This window comes from Notolepis coatsorum (assembly GCF_963971535.1).
Source record: "Notolepis coatsorum genome assembly, chromosome: 2".
NCBI lineage: Eukaryota > Metazoa > Chordata > Actinopteri > Aulopiformes > Paralepididae > Notolepis > Notolepis coatsorum.
Genome location: NC_140166.1, coordinates 4,895,713 through 4,909,749, shown reverse-complemented (window position 1 = coordinate 4,909,749; position 14,037 = coordinate 4,895,713). Strand labels below are relative to the sequence as shown.

The 14,037-nt window shown below is 43.5% G+C and overlaps 1 protein-coding gene across 1 annotated transcript; it reads left to right on the top strand.

The window, feature by feature from the left end:
* The first annotated feature begins 1,459 nt into the window (after positions 1–1,459).
* gas1a (growth arrest-specific 1a) lies at positions 1,460–3,640 on the top strand. Its single transcript, XM_084307468.1, has one exon. It carries the CDS (start codon positions 2,080–2,082, stop codon positions 2,866–2,868), a length of 789 nt encoding a protein of 262 aa, XP_084163594.1. The 5' UTR covers positions 1,460–2,079; the 3' UTR covers positions 2,869–3,640.
* Positions 3,641–14,037: the final 10,397 nt, after the last annotated feature.

Below are 14,037 nucleotides of genomic sequence, written 5' to 3'. Positions count from 1 at the left end.
CAGACTACTGCTTGACCTGACTCCTAGAACCCACCTCACCCCTGCCCACTTTGACAACCTATATGGCTTAGAGTAGACGACAGAGTACAGCAACTTGCAATGGGCCTGGTCTACAAGATACACTACACGACCAAGGTACCCATGTACATGTCAAAATACTTCCCAAAGGTCAGTGAATACCACGATCACAACACCAGAGGGAGCTCCACAAATCATGTTAAACCCAGATTCGGCTCAAATAAGGGACTAAACACGTTTCGCAATTATGCCACATCAATGTGGAACGCCCTACCCAAAGCTGTAAAGGAATGTGGATCACTACCCACTTTCAAAACCTCTCTCAAGGGACACCTACGGGAGACTGCAATTCAACACTGGCCCCTGTAAATATCCTAACCCAACCCCCTCCAATGTACAGTCATTTACCTAGTATGGTTTTGTCAATAGTCCAATGTACAATTTTGTTTGTTTGTACAGTGTCCCCCCCCCCCCCTCAATGTACAGTTTTGCTTGTATATACAGTGTGCCCCCCCCCCCCCCAACCACCTCCAATGTAGATTACCCAGTATGGTTGTCAATATCCCAGTGTACCCAACCCCCCCCCCACCCAACCTCCTCCAATGTACAGTTTCTACGTCAAATGTATATACTCCCTTTTCCTGACTCCTTCTGTATCACAAACAGTACTGTATTTGCAAATCTGGTATGTCATAAATGTATAGATGTAGCAGTACTGACTATCTGTATGTCATGTATGTCATATATGTCCTGATGAATTGAAAATGGGGGACCCTGATGTAAACAAGACGAAAGTCTTTCTCTGGTCTGCATCCCCTTAACAATTGTGTGTATTGAGCTGTACTGTATTGTACCCATTCTGCAATCTGTTAATAAAGTTTTCAATCAATCAATCAATCAATCAATCAATCAATCAATCAATCAATCAATCAATTCAATCAATCAATCAATGTGTGTCATATGATGAATTGAAAATGGGGGACCCTGATGTAAACAAGATGAAAGTATTTCTCTGGTCTGCATCCCCTTAACAATTGTATGTATTGAGCTGTACTGTACTGTACCCATTCTGCAATCTGTTAATAAACTTTTCAATTCAATCAATCAATCTGTATAGCACTCATTTCGACATCTAATATCATAAGTCTAATATCATTGTTAATGTCCATCATGTCATTATCAGACAACTAATCTATTATTATACAACTACTATCCATTCCGGACCGTATTTAAATGATAGCCTATCTATCCACCTGCCTGCCCACTGCTGGGTCTAAACAGAACCTCAGGCTACAGGAGAACCCTCTAGTCTAAAACACAACCTTCACCCAACCCCCAAACTCCCCGCCCATGATGTACGTCGACACTCACAACAACTGGCCAGCCAATAAAAGTACCTCAATAAGTGGGCGAATGGGGGGGGGGGGGGGCACAAGAAAGACAAATGCGCACAGTGGTTGAAGGAGACCACTCTGCGACCCGGAGAAGTCTTGTTGTTTTTCCACACGGTTTGTTTACGTTCCGGTGGCTAAAAAGGGGACTCATGTAAATTATTCTACAACAACAGCCACACCGCCGAAAACACCGTGGAACCGCGCGTTCGCCTTTTGGCGGAGATCCCGGGGAGGTAGATGTAATACTGCCGCGCGGAAAAGACGCGACAAGGAATCATTGAGCAAGGGGAACCAGTTGTTGCATATTAGTTAATAGCTTGTATGGAATGAGCCGCTGTACACATTTTCCACAACGAGAGAACAACCTTTGTTTTTTGGTTTGGTTTAATATATAGTTTTCACCAAACATGTATGGATAAAGAGGAAACTGTCCTGGAATCCTAACTGACGCCGAACATGGAACTTGTCTGACGGGCAGAGTCCCGAGTGGCGCGGTTGGCTGCAGCCCGATATGCCAGCTTGTTCCAGGGACGCACTGGTCGAATATGTTCCGATTTGGAATTTAAAAGTCCCGACTCTCAACGCAACCCGTGGATGTAGTGTAATAGCATGCATGTCACGCACATGATGCGGGTATAGGTTTGGCTCTTTATTCGCAGCCATAACAATGGCAAGTTCTGACACATCGGTGCAGAGCTTCCCCAGATCCATTTGGCCTATCGGTTGCGTGTTGTTGTTTTTTGGATACTTATCCGCGGCCTCCCCCTCTCACGGTCGGAGGCTGATATGCTGGCAAGCGATAATGAACTGTCACGCCGAGCCCGAGTGCAATTACGCATACGGACAATATGTGCACGCGTGTAGCCCCGTGCTGAAGGGGGAGAGGAAGAAGTGTCCGAGCCACTGCATCTCCTCTCTGGTGCAGCTCAACCTGACGAAGAGCGGCCCGGCGCTGGAGGACTGCAGCTGTGCCCAGGACCCCGTGTGCAGGAGCACCAAGCGCGCCATCGAGCCCTGCCTGCCCAGGACCAGCAACACCGGCTGCACCGAAGCCCGGCGGGGGTGCGAGAGAGACCCGCGGTGCAGCTCCGCGTTGCGAGACTATTTAATCCACTGTGGGAAACTGTTCAGCGGGGCGACCTGCTCCAACGCCTGTCGGAATGTGATCGCGGGGATGCGTAAAATACCCAAAGCGGAACCACTAGATACGTGCGTCTGCGACGGGACGGATAGGGCCACCTGTGAGTACGTTAAGAACAGCATGAGGACCCTGTGTTTTGACTCTCCGGTGGCGGTGGACGTAGGCAGCGGGTCGGATGACGACGAGGACTTCGAAGAGGAGATTGTCCCTCAAGAATCCGTGGTTGTGGGGCGAAGCAGAGCCTCTCTCACGGCGGACCACTGTGTTTTGACTCTGCTGGTATCCGTATTGGCTGCGGGCTACTTTAGTGCCTAGTTCACAACTTCACATCATGTCAAACTGTCCAGAATAAAAGGCAAACCTCGTCGACATTGTGAGCGGTTAGTGCATCAAAGCGCTTAACATCTGACAGAGAGACACAACTTGTTTGGATTAAGGTGCTTGAATTCTGAAGGACACGGTTATATTTTCTATGCAAAAACGAGTCCGGATAGAATATGTTTGTGTTTAGGCTATTCACCACTTCACAGCTCTCCAAATGCTTTGCTTATTTGATAAGATAAGTTAAATCAATCAGTCCTTTTGTCCCGCAGTCTCACAGTAGGCCTGTATGCCTATATTGATAGTATATTATATTACATAATGTGACAGTTGGCTTGTTTTGTTAACAAAGCAACGTTTAATCAGAATAAGCTTGAACTGCTTAACTTTTTTTTCTTTTCTTTTTTTTAAATATAAATATGAACTATTTTTATATGGCATCGGGTGATCTGATTTGTTTGCAATTATTTAATGCTGGAATCCATATGTGTGGACTTGTAAATAAATTATGTCAATCACATCTAAATCTTCAGCATGTGAATAAAGACTAAACATAGTAAGACTTCTGCAGCTTTTAAAGGGAAGTTATTTTGCGTGGATTTTATTCAGAAACATGTGCAGTGTATGGCCTGTAGATGTCTGTCCAGAGAATGTGTAGGATATGAGATGATTTATTCACTGTGTAGAAAAATGTCTAAATCCACTGTATGACTGCCTCATGATATACTACTTTTATAGAAGGCATAAAACAAACTTGAAATTATTATTCTCGACTATGCGTTATTTGTAAATTGTATTCTCCCAGTTTTGCTTCCTCGCCTCATCTCCATTTGAGGGGAAAAACGCTTTTTTTTTTCAAGGCCAAAACGTTTGGATGTTTTTGGCAATATTACTGAATCTAGCACCCAATGACCCTTTGTACAGATCCTATTTGTAAATAGAATAGTTGGCCGCCCGTGTGGAAGTAAACTCTTAAAATGTTGCTAAATGCTTAACGAGAAAGCGGAGGTGTGTGTGTTTGAGGGCCATAATACCAGACTTCATCTGCTATTCACAACTAGGATTCCGTTTTTGTTGTGTATTTAAACTTTTTCCTCTTTTCAAATAAAGAGCAGCGCGAACATATAAACCTAATGGGTCTATTGCAATTGAGCTCTAATGACCCCATTGAGGCTTGACTTAGACGGCTGTTGTCAGAAGCAACTGTCACCATAAATCAACAGAGACCCGCACTCCTCTCTGCAGTCATCCACTCGATATATATATATTTATAAAGGGAATATATATTATTATTACATGTGTATATATATATATCACATATCATGGAATAATCGTGATAAAAATCTGTTAATAAAGTTTTCAATCAATCAATAGTGGGCCAGTGGCTAAACATGAGACAACATTTGTTTTTATAATGTCGAGGAGAGAAACACCTGCTTTGAGAACAAGAAAGATATAGGGCTCCTTTATTTTGTATATATTATTATGATTGCATGTCCAAACTTGCAAAAGAAAATAACCCATTCCTCTCCGCTTCTCTTTTTTGTGTGTGGGGGGGGGGGGGGGTGCATGCAATGATTACTGCAAAATGTTTTATTAGAGTGGGGACAAGGGTCCTCCAGATGAATGGATGGAGGAGAAGTCGAGTGGCACCTTTGTCATGGTAATGTTAAGCACATAATAGTTCAGCCGCACAATGGGGAGCCACTTCATTCTCTCGGGCCGGGCCTGACGCCTCTCTGGGGCGCGGAGCCGCGGGGAAGCATGTGGGAACGATCTGCTCGCGCTCGCGCTCCTCCACCGCGGCCCTGCCTACCGGAGCTCCCCTCGCGGAGAGGATAAATGGACCTGTCTCAAAACCCTGCCCCTTTTCTTGATCCTCCAATCACAACTGTCGCTTACCTCGGACAAACTTGGTTTGTCCGAGGTAAGCGACAGTTGTGATTGGAGGATCAAGAAAAGGGGCAGGGTTTGAGACAGGTCCATAGGCAGCACGGCTCCGGCAGCTTTGAAAGAGCGCAGCGTGTGTTGGTTTAATGAATGGCGCGCGCGTGCGTGTTTGCGTGTGAATGGACCCGAATGAGGTGCAAAAATTCACACCGCACTACTTATTATCATATAACATCACGTGGGAAACGGCGAACAAAACGTGTCGGGAGTGTTATTGTGATTAGTGTTGGAAAGACGGTTAATTTGCTAATGCCATGCAGGCTCTGCACCCAGTTAGCCTGTTTCTCGGGTCGGCCACTATATTGCATTTAAACATACACTCTCTTGTTATTCGGGTGAAACACAGCTAATCACCAAGAGATTAAAGGACCAAACCAGTCTCTCTGACATGTGGGTTCTTCTTAAAGGACAAGACAAGAGTATTTTTGACATGTGGGTTCCAATACATTCTAGGACAAGATCAGTCTGTTTGACATGTGGGTTCCAAGTCATTCTTGTCTTGATACAAACATTACTTCAAAATGATTTAGTAATGCTAAAAGATCATGAAAAAAGGACGGTCCCTTGATGTTTGTATCAAGGCAAGAATGACTTGGAACCCACAGGTCAAAAAGACTGGTCTGGTCCTATTACAGTAAGTCCTCAGAGTTGTTTCTAGAGCATATGCGTTAAAAACACGATTAATTTAACTTAATTTCTACAAACTTAATTTAATATGTATATCCTAAAGCAACAATCAAGGATCTGGTGTGCCATTATGAATGTGGGCTATTTTCAAACAGGCCTGCCATTTGTATCCTTCTTAACTTATTGTAAATCAAAACGTGTTTTGAAACCCTTTTCAAAAGTGTCTGGCAAAGTGCACTAACCCGCTAAAATGACCCCTTTAACAGTTAACTAGATGGCAAAGCAAATTGTGTGTGTTTGTGTGCACATGTGTGTGTGTGTGCATACTACGTGACTGCATGTGTGTGTGTGTGTGTGTGTGTGTGTGTGTGTGTGTGTGTGTGCGTGCGTGCGTGTGTGCGTGCGCGTGTGTGTGAAGGGGTGGGGTCTCTGTTATCAATGAGAAACAAGAGAGGGGTATGTTTCTTTAAGGCAAGCCCATGGCATAAACGGTGTGTGAGTGAGATGGGGGTTAATACAAACTGTGGCTGTTTGCGTTCTAGGTCTTTGAGTGTGTGTAAGATATCTTTACCATCAATTCTGCTTCAGTGACCTCAGTTTTTAACTTCCACAAATTGCTGCACAAACGGCGCCCAGGCTTTTCCTCATGCAGATTGCCAGCCTGCGTGAACAGTGTTGTTCTCTCAAGCATCACTGTTAACAGTTATACAGCTATACCATTTTTATGTAGACTAATCCTTCAAAAAATATCTTTTATAATACATCCACAGAGCTTTTAGAAAGATACAGAATAAAATAATCCCCCCCCCCCCCCAAAGAAAAAATATTAATTGTTGTTGTTTACATGTTGCATGCATGTATCCCCTCCCTACTTCCCATTTCCCCACGTAGAATGCACTTGATTGGATAAATTACATGATGGCGCTCTAGTGCAACTTTTAGGGCGGGATCCACAAAGAATGGATTGCACGGTGCTAATTGCACCCTTACTTACAATTCATTATGAATTTAAAATGGGGGACCCTGTGTTACAATCACGGCCAGGGCCTCTCTCTCTCCTGCTACTTCCACGCCCTTATATGGGCAGCTTCCTACCCCAGCTTCCACACGCTGTCACCTGGGATCAATCAACGCACCTGAGACTCGTCAGGTCATCACCAGCCCCGACAAGAGACCTGGGTTTCCTGCCACTCCCTGTCCGAGTGTTGCTACCATAGATATCTATAGAACACTAGATAGCTTAAGGCGGAGTCACCAGTGTCACTGAACCGCCGCCATCTTGCTCCAGTTAGCCTTGAGTGAGAGTGAGTGAGCTGCACAGACAAAAATACTCATAACTCGCTGAAATATTGACGGATTTACAAACGGGTTGGTTTGCTATAAACATCAAAGATGTAGTTATGATACTGCATAAAAAAAAATGTTTTTAAAGATGTTTTTTTTTACAAACCGCTTGAATCATAGCCACGTTAATAATGCTTGTAATAAACCAAACCGTTTGTAAATCCGTCAATATTTCAGCGAGTTATGAGTATTTTTGTCTGTGCAGCTCACTCACTCTCACTCAAGGCTAACTGGAGCAAGATGGCGGCTGTTCAGTGACGTCGCTCTCCATTGGCCGGCAGCGCGGGCAAGCTATCTAGTGTTCTATATATATCTATGGTTGCTACACCTACCTAGGTACGAGGACGTAACCTGCTGCTCTGTCTATTTCTCTGCCTTTTGGATTAAACAACCTAAACCGCTCCATTCTCCTCTCCCTGTGTTCTGCTCTTGGGCTCAAGTTAAACGCTATACCCTAACACCCTGATGTAAACAAGACGGAAGTCTTTCTCTGGTCTGCATCCCCTTAACAATTGTGTTTATTGAGCCGTAGTGTATTGTACCCATTCTGCAATCTAATACAATTTTCAATCAATCGGTGACAGTCATCCCTGCAAACCCCGCTCCCGTCTGCAGTGGAAAACAAAGTAGAGTAGAGTAGAGTTGAGCCAGTACCATGTAATGGAAAAGCATAATTAGCTTGGTGTTATGACTTATTCACTGCCTTGTTCACTGTGTAGTCCTTTGTATAGCAGGAAGCTGGAGCATGTGCAGCAGTTTACTTATATCCCTGACAACATGTACAGAGCTGGCTGTGAGCTAATTTTACTCTCTAGGAAAGCTACTGTTCTACAATTACAAGAGATGCCCAGAGTGTAATTCCCCTTTAAAAAGAAGCCCCTACACCCAGGGGTGTAAAAAGTACCCAGAAATTATACTTAAGTGAAAGTATGGGTACCGTCTCAAAATCGTACTCAAGTAAAAGTCAGTATCTGGCTAAAAACACACTTGAGTAAAAGTCAAAAAATTTCTACTTTTAAATGTACTTACTAAAACTTTTTTTCTGACTGTCTATTATTCTGATAGCAGGTGTTTAATCAAAGATCCCCGCTTTCTAGTCTTGCACAAGGACCAATCAGCATGGGTATGGGCGGGTTAATTTTCCATTGATGGGGATTTGATTGGCTGTTTTTAAATAAAGCGCAGCCAGAGGATTAATAACGTTGCCGTTAGTTCGGCCAGAGAAACAAATATACTAATTAAAATGGTTGGACCTGCGAGATTTGTACTTTGTAGGTCTACATTTTAAATGTAAGTTTTTTTTTCTCTGAAATGTAATTGAGTAAAAGTGCAAGTATACAAACCTAATAATACTTGAGTAAAGTACAAATCCCCCAAAACAGTACTTAAGTATTGTAACAAAGTACAATTACTCAAGTACTTTACACCCTGCTAATAATGTATAACACTAACCCTAACCCTTTAAGAAGAAGCCCCTACACCTTGGTCTGCTAATAATGTATAACACTAACCCTTTAATAAGAAGCCCCTACAGCTTGGTCTGATAATAACGAATAACACTAACCCTAACACTAACTCAGGGACCTGGGCTTGAACTATGACCTCTGCCAGTGGGTCTTGGACTTCCTGACAGGAAGACCCCAGGTGGTGAGAGTAGGCAACTGCACCTCCTCATCCATCACTCTCAACACAGGTGCCCCCCAGCGTGAAAACCTTCGGCAGCCAACATGCCCTTCCGCGTTGCTCTGATTGGCCGAGCGCGCGCATGAGCCGCGACAAGCTCCTCAGCCTCCTCAGCCGCTTAACGCAATTTATACAAATGGAAGTATTGATTACGCCGTAACGAATCATTAAAAAAATATACCGTTAACTGGAATATGTTGTTTCTTTACACATATGTTGGATTATGTAATTGGTTTGTCATGACAAACCAATAAAAAATCGCGAATTAACCGGTGGCTACAACAACAGCCCCACCGTTCATTGTAAACAATGATGCATGTAGTTACTGTGTGTTGTTGTAGCCACCGGTTAATTCAATTTATTGGTTTGTCATGACAAACCAATTACATAATCCAACATATGTGTAAAGAAACAACATATTCCAGTTAACGGTATATATTTTTTAATGATTCGTTACGGCGTAATCAATACTTCCATTTGTATAAAATGCGTTAAGCGGCTGAGGAGGCTGAGGAGCTTGTCGCGGCTCATGCGCATGCGCACGCTCGGCCAATCAGAGCAACGCGGAAGGGCATGTTGGCTGCCGAAAGTATTCACGCTGCCCCCCAGGGCTGTGTTCTGAGCCCCCTCCTCTACTCGCTGTACACACATGACTGTGTGGCACAGCGGAACAACAACACAATTATCAAGTTTACTGACGACACAGTAGTGGTGGGCCTGATCTCTGCAAACGATGAGAGGGCCTACCTGGAAGAGGTAGAGGACCTGGCACGATGATGTCGGGAGAACAGCCTCTCCCTGAATGTCAGCAAAACTAAAGAGATGATTGTGGACTTTAGGAGGTTGGGGGCCAGGGACTACAGCGTTGCCTCCGGCTTGGATGGCTCAATTGGCAGAGTCAGCGGGAGGGAAGCCGGCGGGGTGGTATTCTGGTCATTGTAAACAGCGACTCCTACAGGTCGGTCAGGGCATCTGCACAGCAAAGAAGGGATATGTTGAAGGTAGTGTGACCTCCCACGCATTACACTTCACCAATGAGAGTCTGCGCTGGCAGGTGAACCTCGCTATCCTCGGACGGACCATTATACCTTTATATCATATCATATTCATATTCATATCATAGTTTACTCTATCAGCCTACCCAGCATGTAATACGTTATTTGTTAGAACTCAACTCGTTATTATTTTGCGCATAGATTGCAGAAATACGGGAACGTTTTGATTTATATTAAAAGGCTTTGACATTGTAAAACTAAATACGTGGAATTCTGTAAGCAGAATACAAGTCATATCACCCACACGATATATGCTCTGTATCCAGAGCATGTATGCTTTTCATTCATTTAAGACACATTTATTGCAAGGGTTTTGTATACACATAAACTCAACAAATAACCTCTGTTCTCGTTGCAATGCGTTTTTTATTCTTTCTTATAGGAAGGGGGAAGAACACTATATCGTGGGTGTTCATATGACTTGTATTCTGCTTACAGCTTCGGGGTTCCACTTATTACGTTTAACAATGGCAAAGCCTTTTAAATATAATCAAAACGTTCCCGTATTTCTGTAATCTATGCGCAAAATAATAACGAGTTGAGTTACGCGGAGCGCAGTCAGTGCTTATTTCCGCGTTGTAAACATATTCTACCACCGGGCGCCAGCTATGCATGCTCCGAGCTGTGCGTAGATATACGCACAAAGTCAAGCACAAGTTCAAATGATAAGTCCCACACTTTGCTTATAAATGATCGTACGCACGGGTTACGCACATATCTGTGCGTACGCAACGTTGATAAATGAGGGCCCTGGTCTATCAAAGCTATTTAATCAATATTTACCTTTGTTGAAAATGGTACAACCTTCCAGTCGGGACTATTTGTCACATAGTGAGAGGTTCCACAGCTCAAGTAAGCCTCCACCAATTGGTACTGGGCCTATATTTAGGTTTTGCTCTTCTTGTTCTCTTGTCCTCAGCTGAGCGATGGGCTCTCAGCCAAGTTGTGACATATGTTGTTGGATCCCAGAACCTTCGAGGTGGCCCATTGATCTTAATGAACATCAAATATGCTACCCGTGAAATCATTAACCGTGTGCGGGTTGGGGAGATAATTTGATTCATGGCACTGAATCCCCTTTCACATTCTGCAGTGCTACATGGAATTACTTTTGTGCAATTCAATAAAGGCCTAAGCTCATCGGGTATCATTTCTCCATTGCTCTCAATGAAGTCCCTGAATCCATCAATAGTACTGTTAAGGGGCAGCGTGAATCTTTTGCACAGATGCCTTATTTCCACCTCTCCAAATCCTAGTGGCATTTCTTTTGGCCAGCTTTTACACTCAAGAACTTGGAGTTGTGCAAGCAATTGAACATACTGTGCTTCAGACTCTTTCTATGCCACTAATGATGACCCCTTAAAACAGGGGTGCACAACCTTTTTTGAAACAAGATCTACTTTTTAATTTACCACCTAGCCGAGAGCTACCAGCCAAAATTGTATATTGTAAGCCGTCATTTGAGGCTTTTATAAAAGCAGCATAATGAACACAAATCTGTCAGTGCCGAGTCCGACCTCATCTTAAATACCAAACAGCATTGCTTGTTGTAACTTGTAGTTAACAAGGAGAGGCAGAGTTGATTAAAAAAAAAAAAAAAAAAAAAAAAAAAACTTTTTTATATCTAATTTTATTAATCGAGATCTACTTGAAATCACCCCGCAATCTACCTGTCGATCGCGATCGACTGGTTGGGCACCACTGCCTTAAAAGATGCAGTGGTGAACAACCGATTGGTTAGATTATTGCTCAGACTTCTGATAAACTGTTTCCGGTTGATGGAAACCATTTTCGGTCTGTCTGTCAGATCAACTGTGCCAAATTTACCTTCTTTTACTGCAGTTTCAGCTTCAAGGACTTTGTTGCCTTGTTTTTCTCCCATTGCATCAATGAATTTAATGCAACGCCTCATACGTTTGTCTGCAGAGGTTAGTGTCATTTGGCGGTTTTGCAGAGCTTCTGAAAGAATGCTTAACTCACTTAGGGTGTCGTACAGCAGTGCTAAATCTAGCAAAAACTGATATGAAGTCATTTTCCTGAATAGACCTTCATATGTTTTCCTATCAGAGCTCTGTCGTCTCTCATCTGTCATTGCCATGCTGAAGTGAGCACAAAGTGCATCATAACCATCCCACACTGCAGACACTGTGCGGAAAGAACTGGATACCCATCTTGTGTCTAGCACACGGCCAATTCGTCTCACTTGTTTTTCCAGGCTGGCTGCACACACTTTCAGTTGCTCTTGGTTTAGGGCTGATCTACTGTACACAGTATACAATTGATCCATAAACATCTGGAAATGGTTCATAGTTGTGATATCATTAACTGTGTCACCTACAGCAAGTTCCAGCCGGTGATTTAAGCAATGCCAGGTCAATATATTAGGATACAGTTCAGACAGTTTTGCAGCTATACCAGCTTTGCGTCCCAACATGACACTGGCTCCATCATTTGCAAATGCAACCAAGTGCTTCTTCAAATATGCATCATCAAAGCCATGTTCACTGAGGCATTTCAACAGATGGTGCATAATTGTTTCTGCTTTTTGGTTGGGAAGTTCAATCAGATCTAAAAATAAGAACTCTGGGTCCAGGTGCTTGTCACTTTCAGCTTTGAGGTACACAATCAGTGTAGTTTTATCACCAAGGGTAGTTGACTCATCAATCAGGACTGAAATTGTACCTTCTATGGATTTTATGAGTTTGCATAATATTTTTGAGCATTTCTGCACCTATATGCTTGGTGATGTTTGCTGCACTCTCTCTTGAGTGCAAGCTGAAGCCAGTGTCACACCCAGTTTCCTCTAGTAAATCCAGCATCTTAACACTATCTGAAAATGGCCTGTCCTCCTCTGCTAAAAAGTACACAGACTTGAAAACATTATGTGTAGCCTTCAGTTCTGATACGAGCATAGTGTCAGTGGATTTCTCAATTATCTGTTTTTTTGCGTCATTGAGAATGCGTTCTGCTTGGCAATGTGCAGCTGAGGTGTGGTGGGAACACACCTTTTTTCCTGAGCGACAGCAGCATAGCAGCTTTTACTGTTCCACTGTGTGCAATCTCGTAGTTAGTCCATTCTGCTGCCAATCGTTGACCTCGGCTTTTGAAGACGGATAATTTCGTAATGGCTGAGCACACTTTGCAGCCGAACTTCCCATCTTTACAATCGAGCCACGGGTATGGCCTGTCGTTCTTTCCACATCTTGTCTGACCATAGGTCAGGTATCGGTGAAGATGTACTGGAATCAGGTTGAACAATTCCATCTCCCTGCTGAAAAAACAAACAAAGACAGAAAAAAACATCAAAACACATTCCCAGCATATGAAAGACAATGACACTAATTGCCTCTATGGATGGAATGCAAGTTAACATTGTTACTTACATTATTTCTGTCATTCAGTGACGGTGGCGCTGGAGGGGTACTTTTTGTAGTGGTGGTGGTGGGCACCGTTTCATGGTCCTGTTGAATAAACAAAACAGAGAACAATAGAACATATACAATTAGTCATTACTGAATGCTTTGTATCTTGTTTGCTAATTCAGGTTAAAGACAGCAGATTTAACCAGCATATTAACAAGAGCAAGGGGTCAAACACAAGATAATTCAGTCACTGCGTAATGGCGGATGGAATGCAAGTTAACATGCCATGGCAATCACAGACACAGCCCATCGTTCACACCTAAACTTGATGGAGGGGACAGGGATCTGTGTTCCAACTATCCACTCAGTAAAATAATTATTCTGTTAACACTTTGACTGCCGGGACACGTCTTTAGACGTCTTTCCTGGCCATGCTAAAGTTGCCGGGGGACGCTGTACAGCGTCCTTATATCAATATTTCAAAAATCTGTGATCGGATTCATAATCCCCCTCCGCTGGCCTGAGGTCCACCAGCAGGACCCACTGAGCTCTCTGGCGGTTCAGGAGCGCCATCTGGTGGCCGATCGGCGCAACCGCTTAACAGGAAGCGCAGTAGAGGTTTTGCTGGTCGGCCCTATTACTTCCGGGCACTCGGTATACGTTCCGGCACTCTAGCTTGTCACTCTACATAGCGATCGATTGCCAATAACTCGATAAACAACATGATTTGGACGTATATACCATTATACAAGCTGGAGATGGACCGGGTAATAATATATCCCATAATGATAAAATTTCTACTCGACGATGATCGCCCAACGGCGCGCGGAGACTGGGGTGAGTTTCAGCGTGTAACGTTACCATCTTCGATACTAACTGCTTTTATCAACATTTGACCCACATTAGATGATTGGTATAACGCTGCCCACGGAATTATAAACGCCCCCTCGCCCATCCGGTCAACATCAGATGACGTGTAGTAACTTCTAGAAGTACGTCTAGTTGGAATTTTTTATATCGCGCTGATTGCCATCAAACTGTATTTCATCATCAATATAATGCATTTGGGGCTATATATCACGTTCTGGAGAAAGCTGCAGAAAGAGATGAAAACATACTTATACATTAGACCATACTTTACT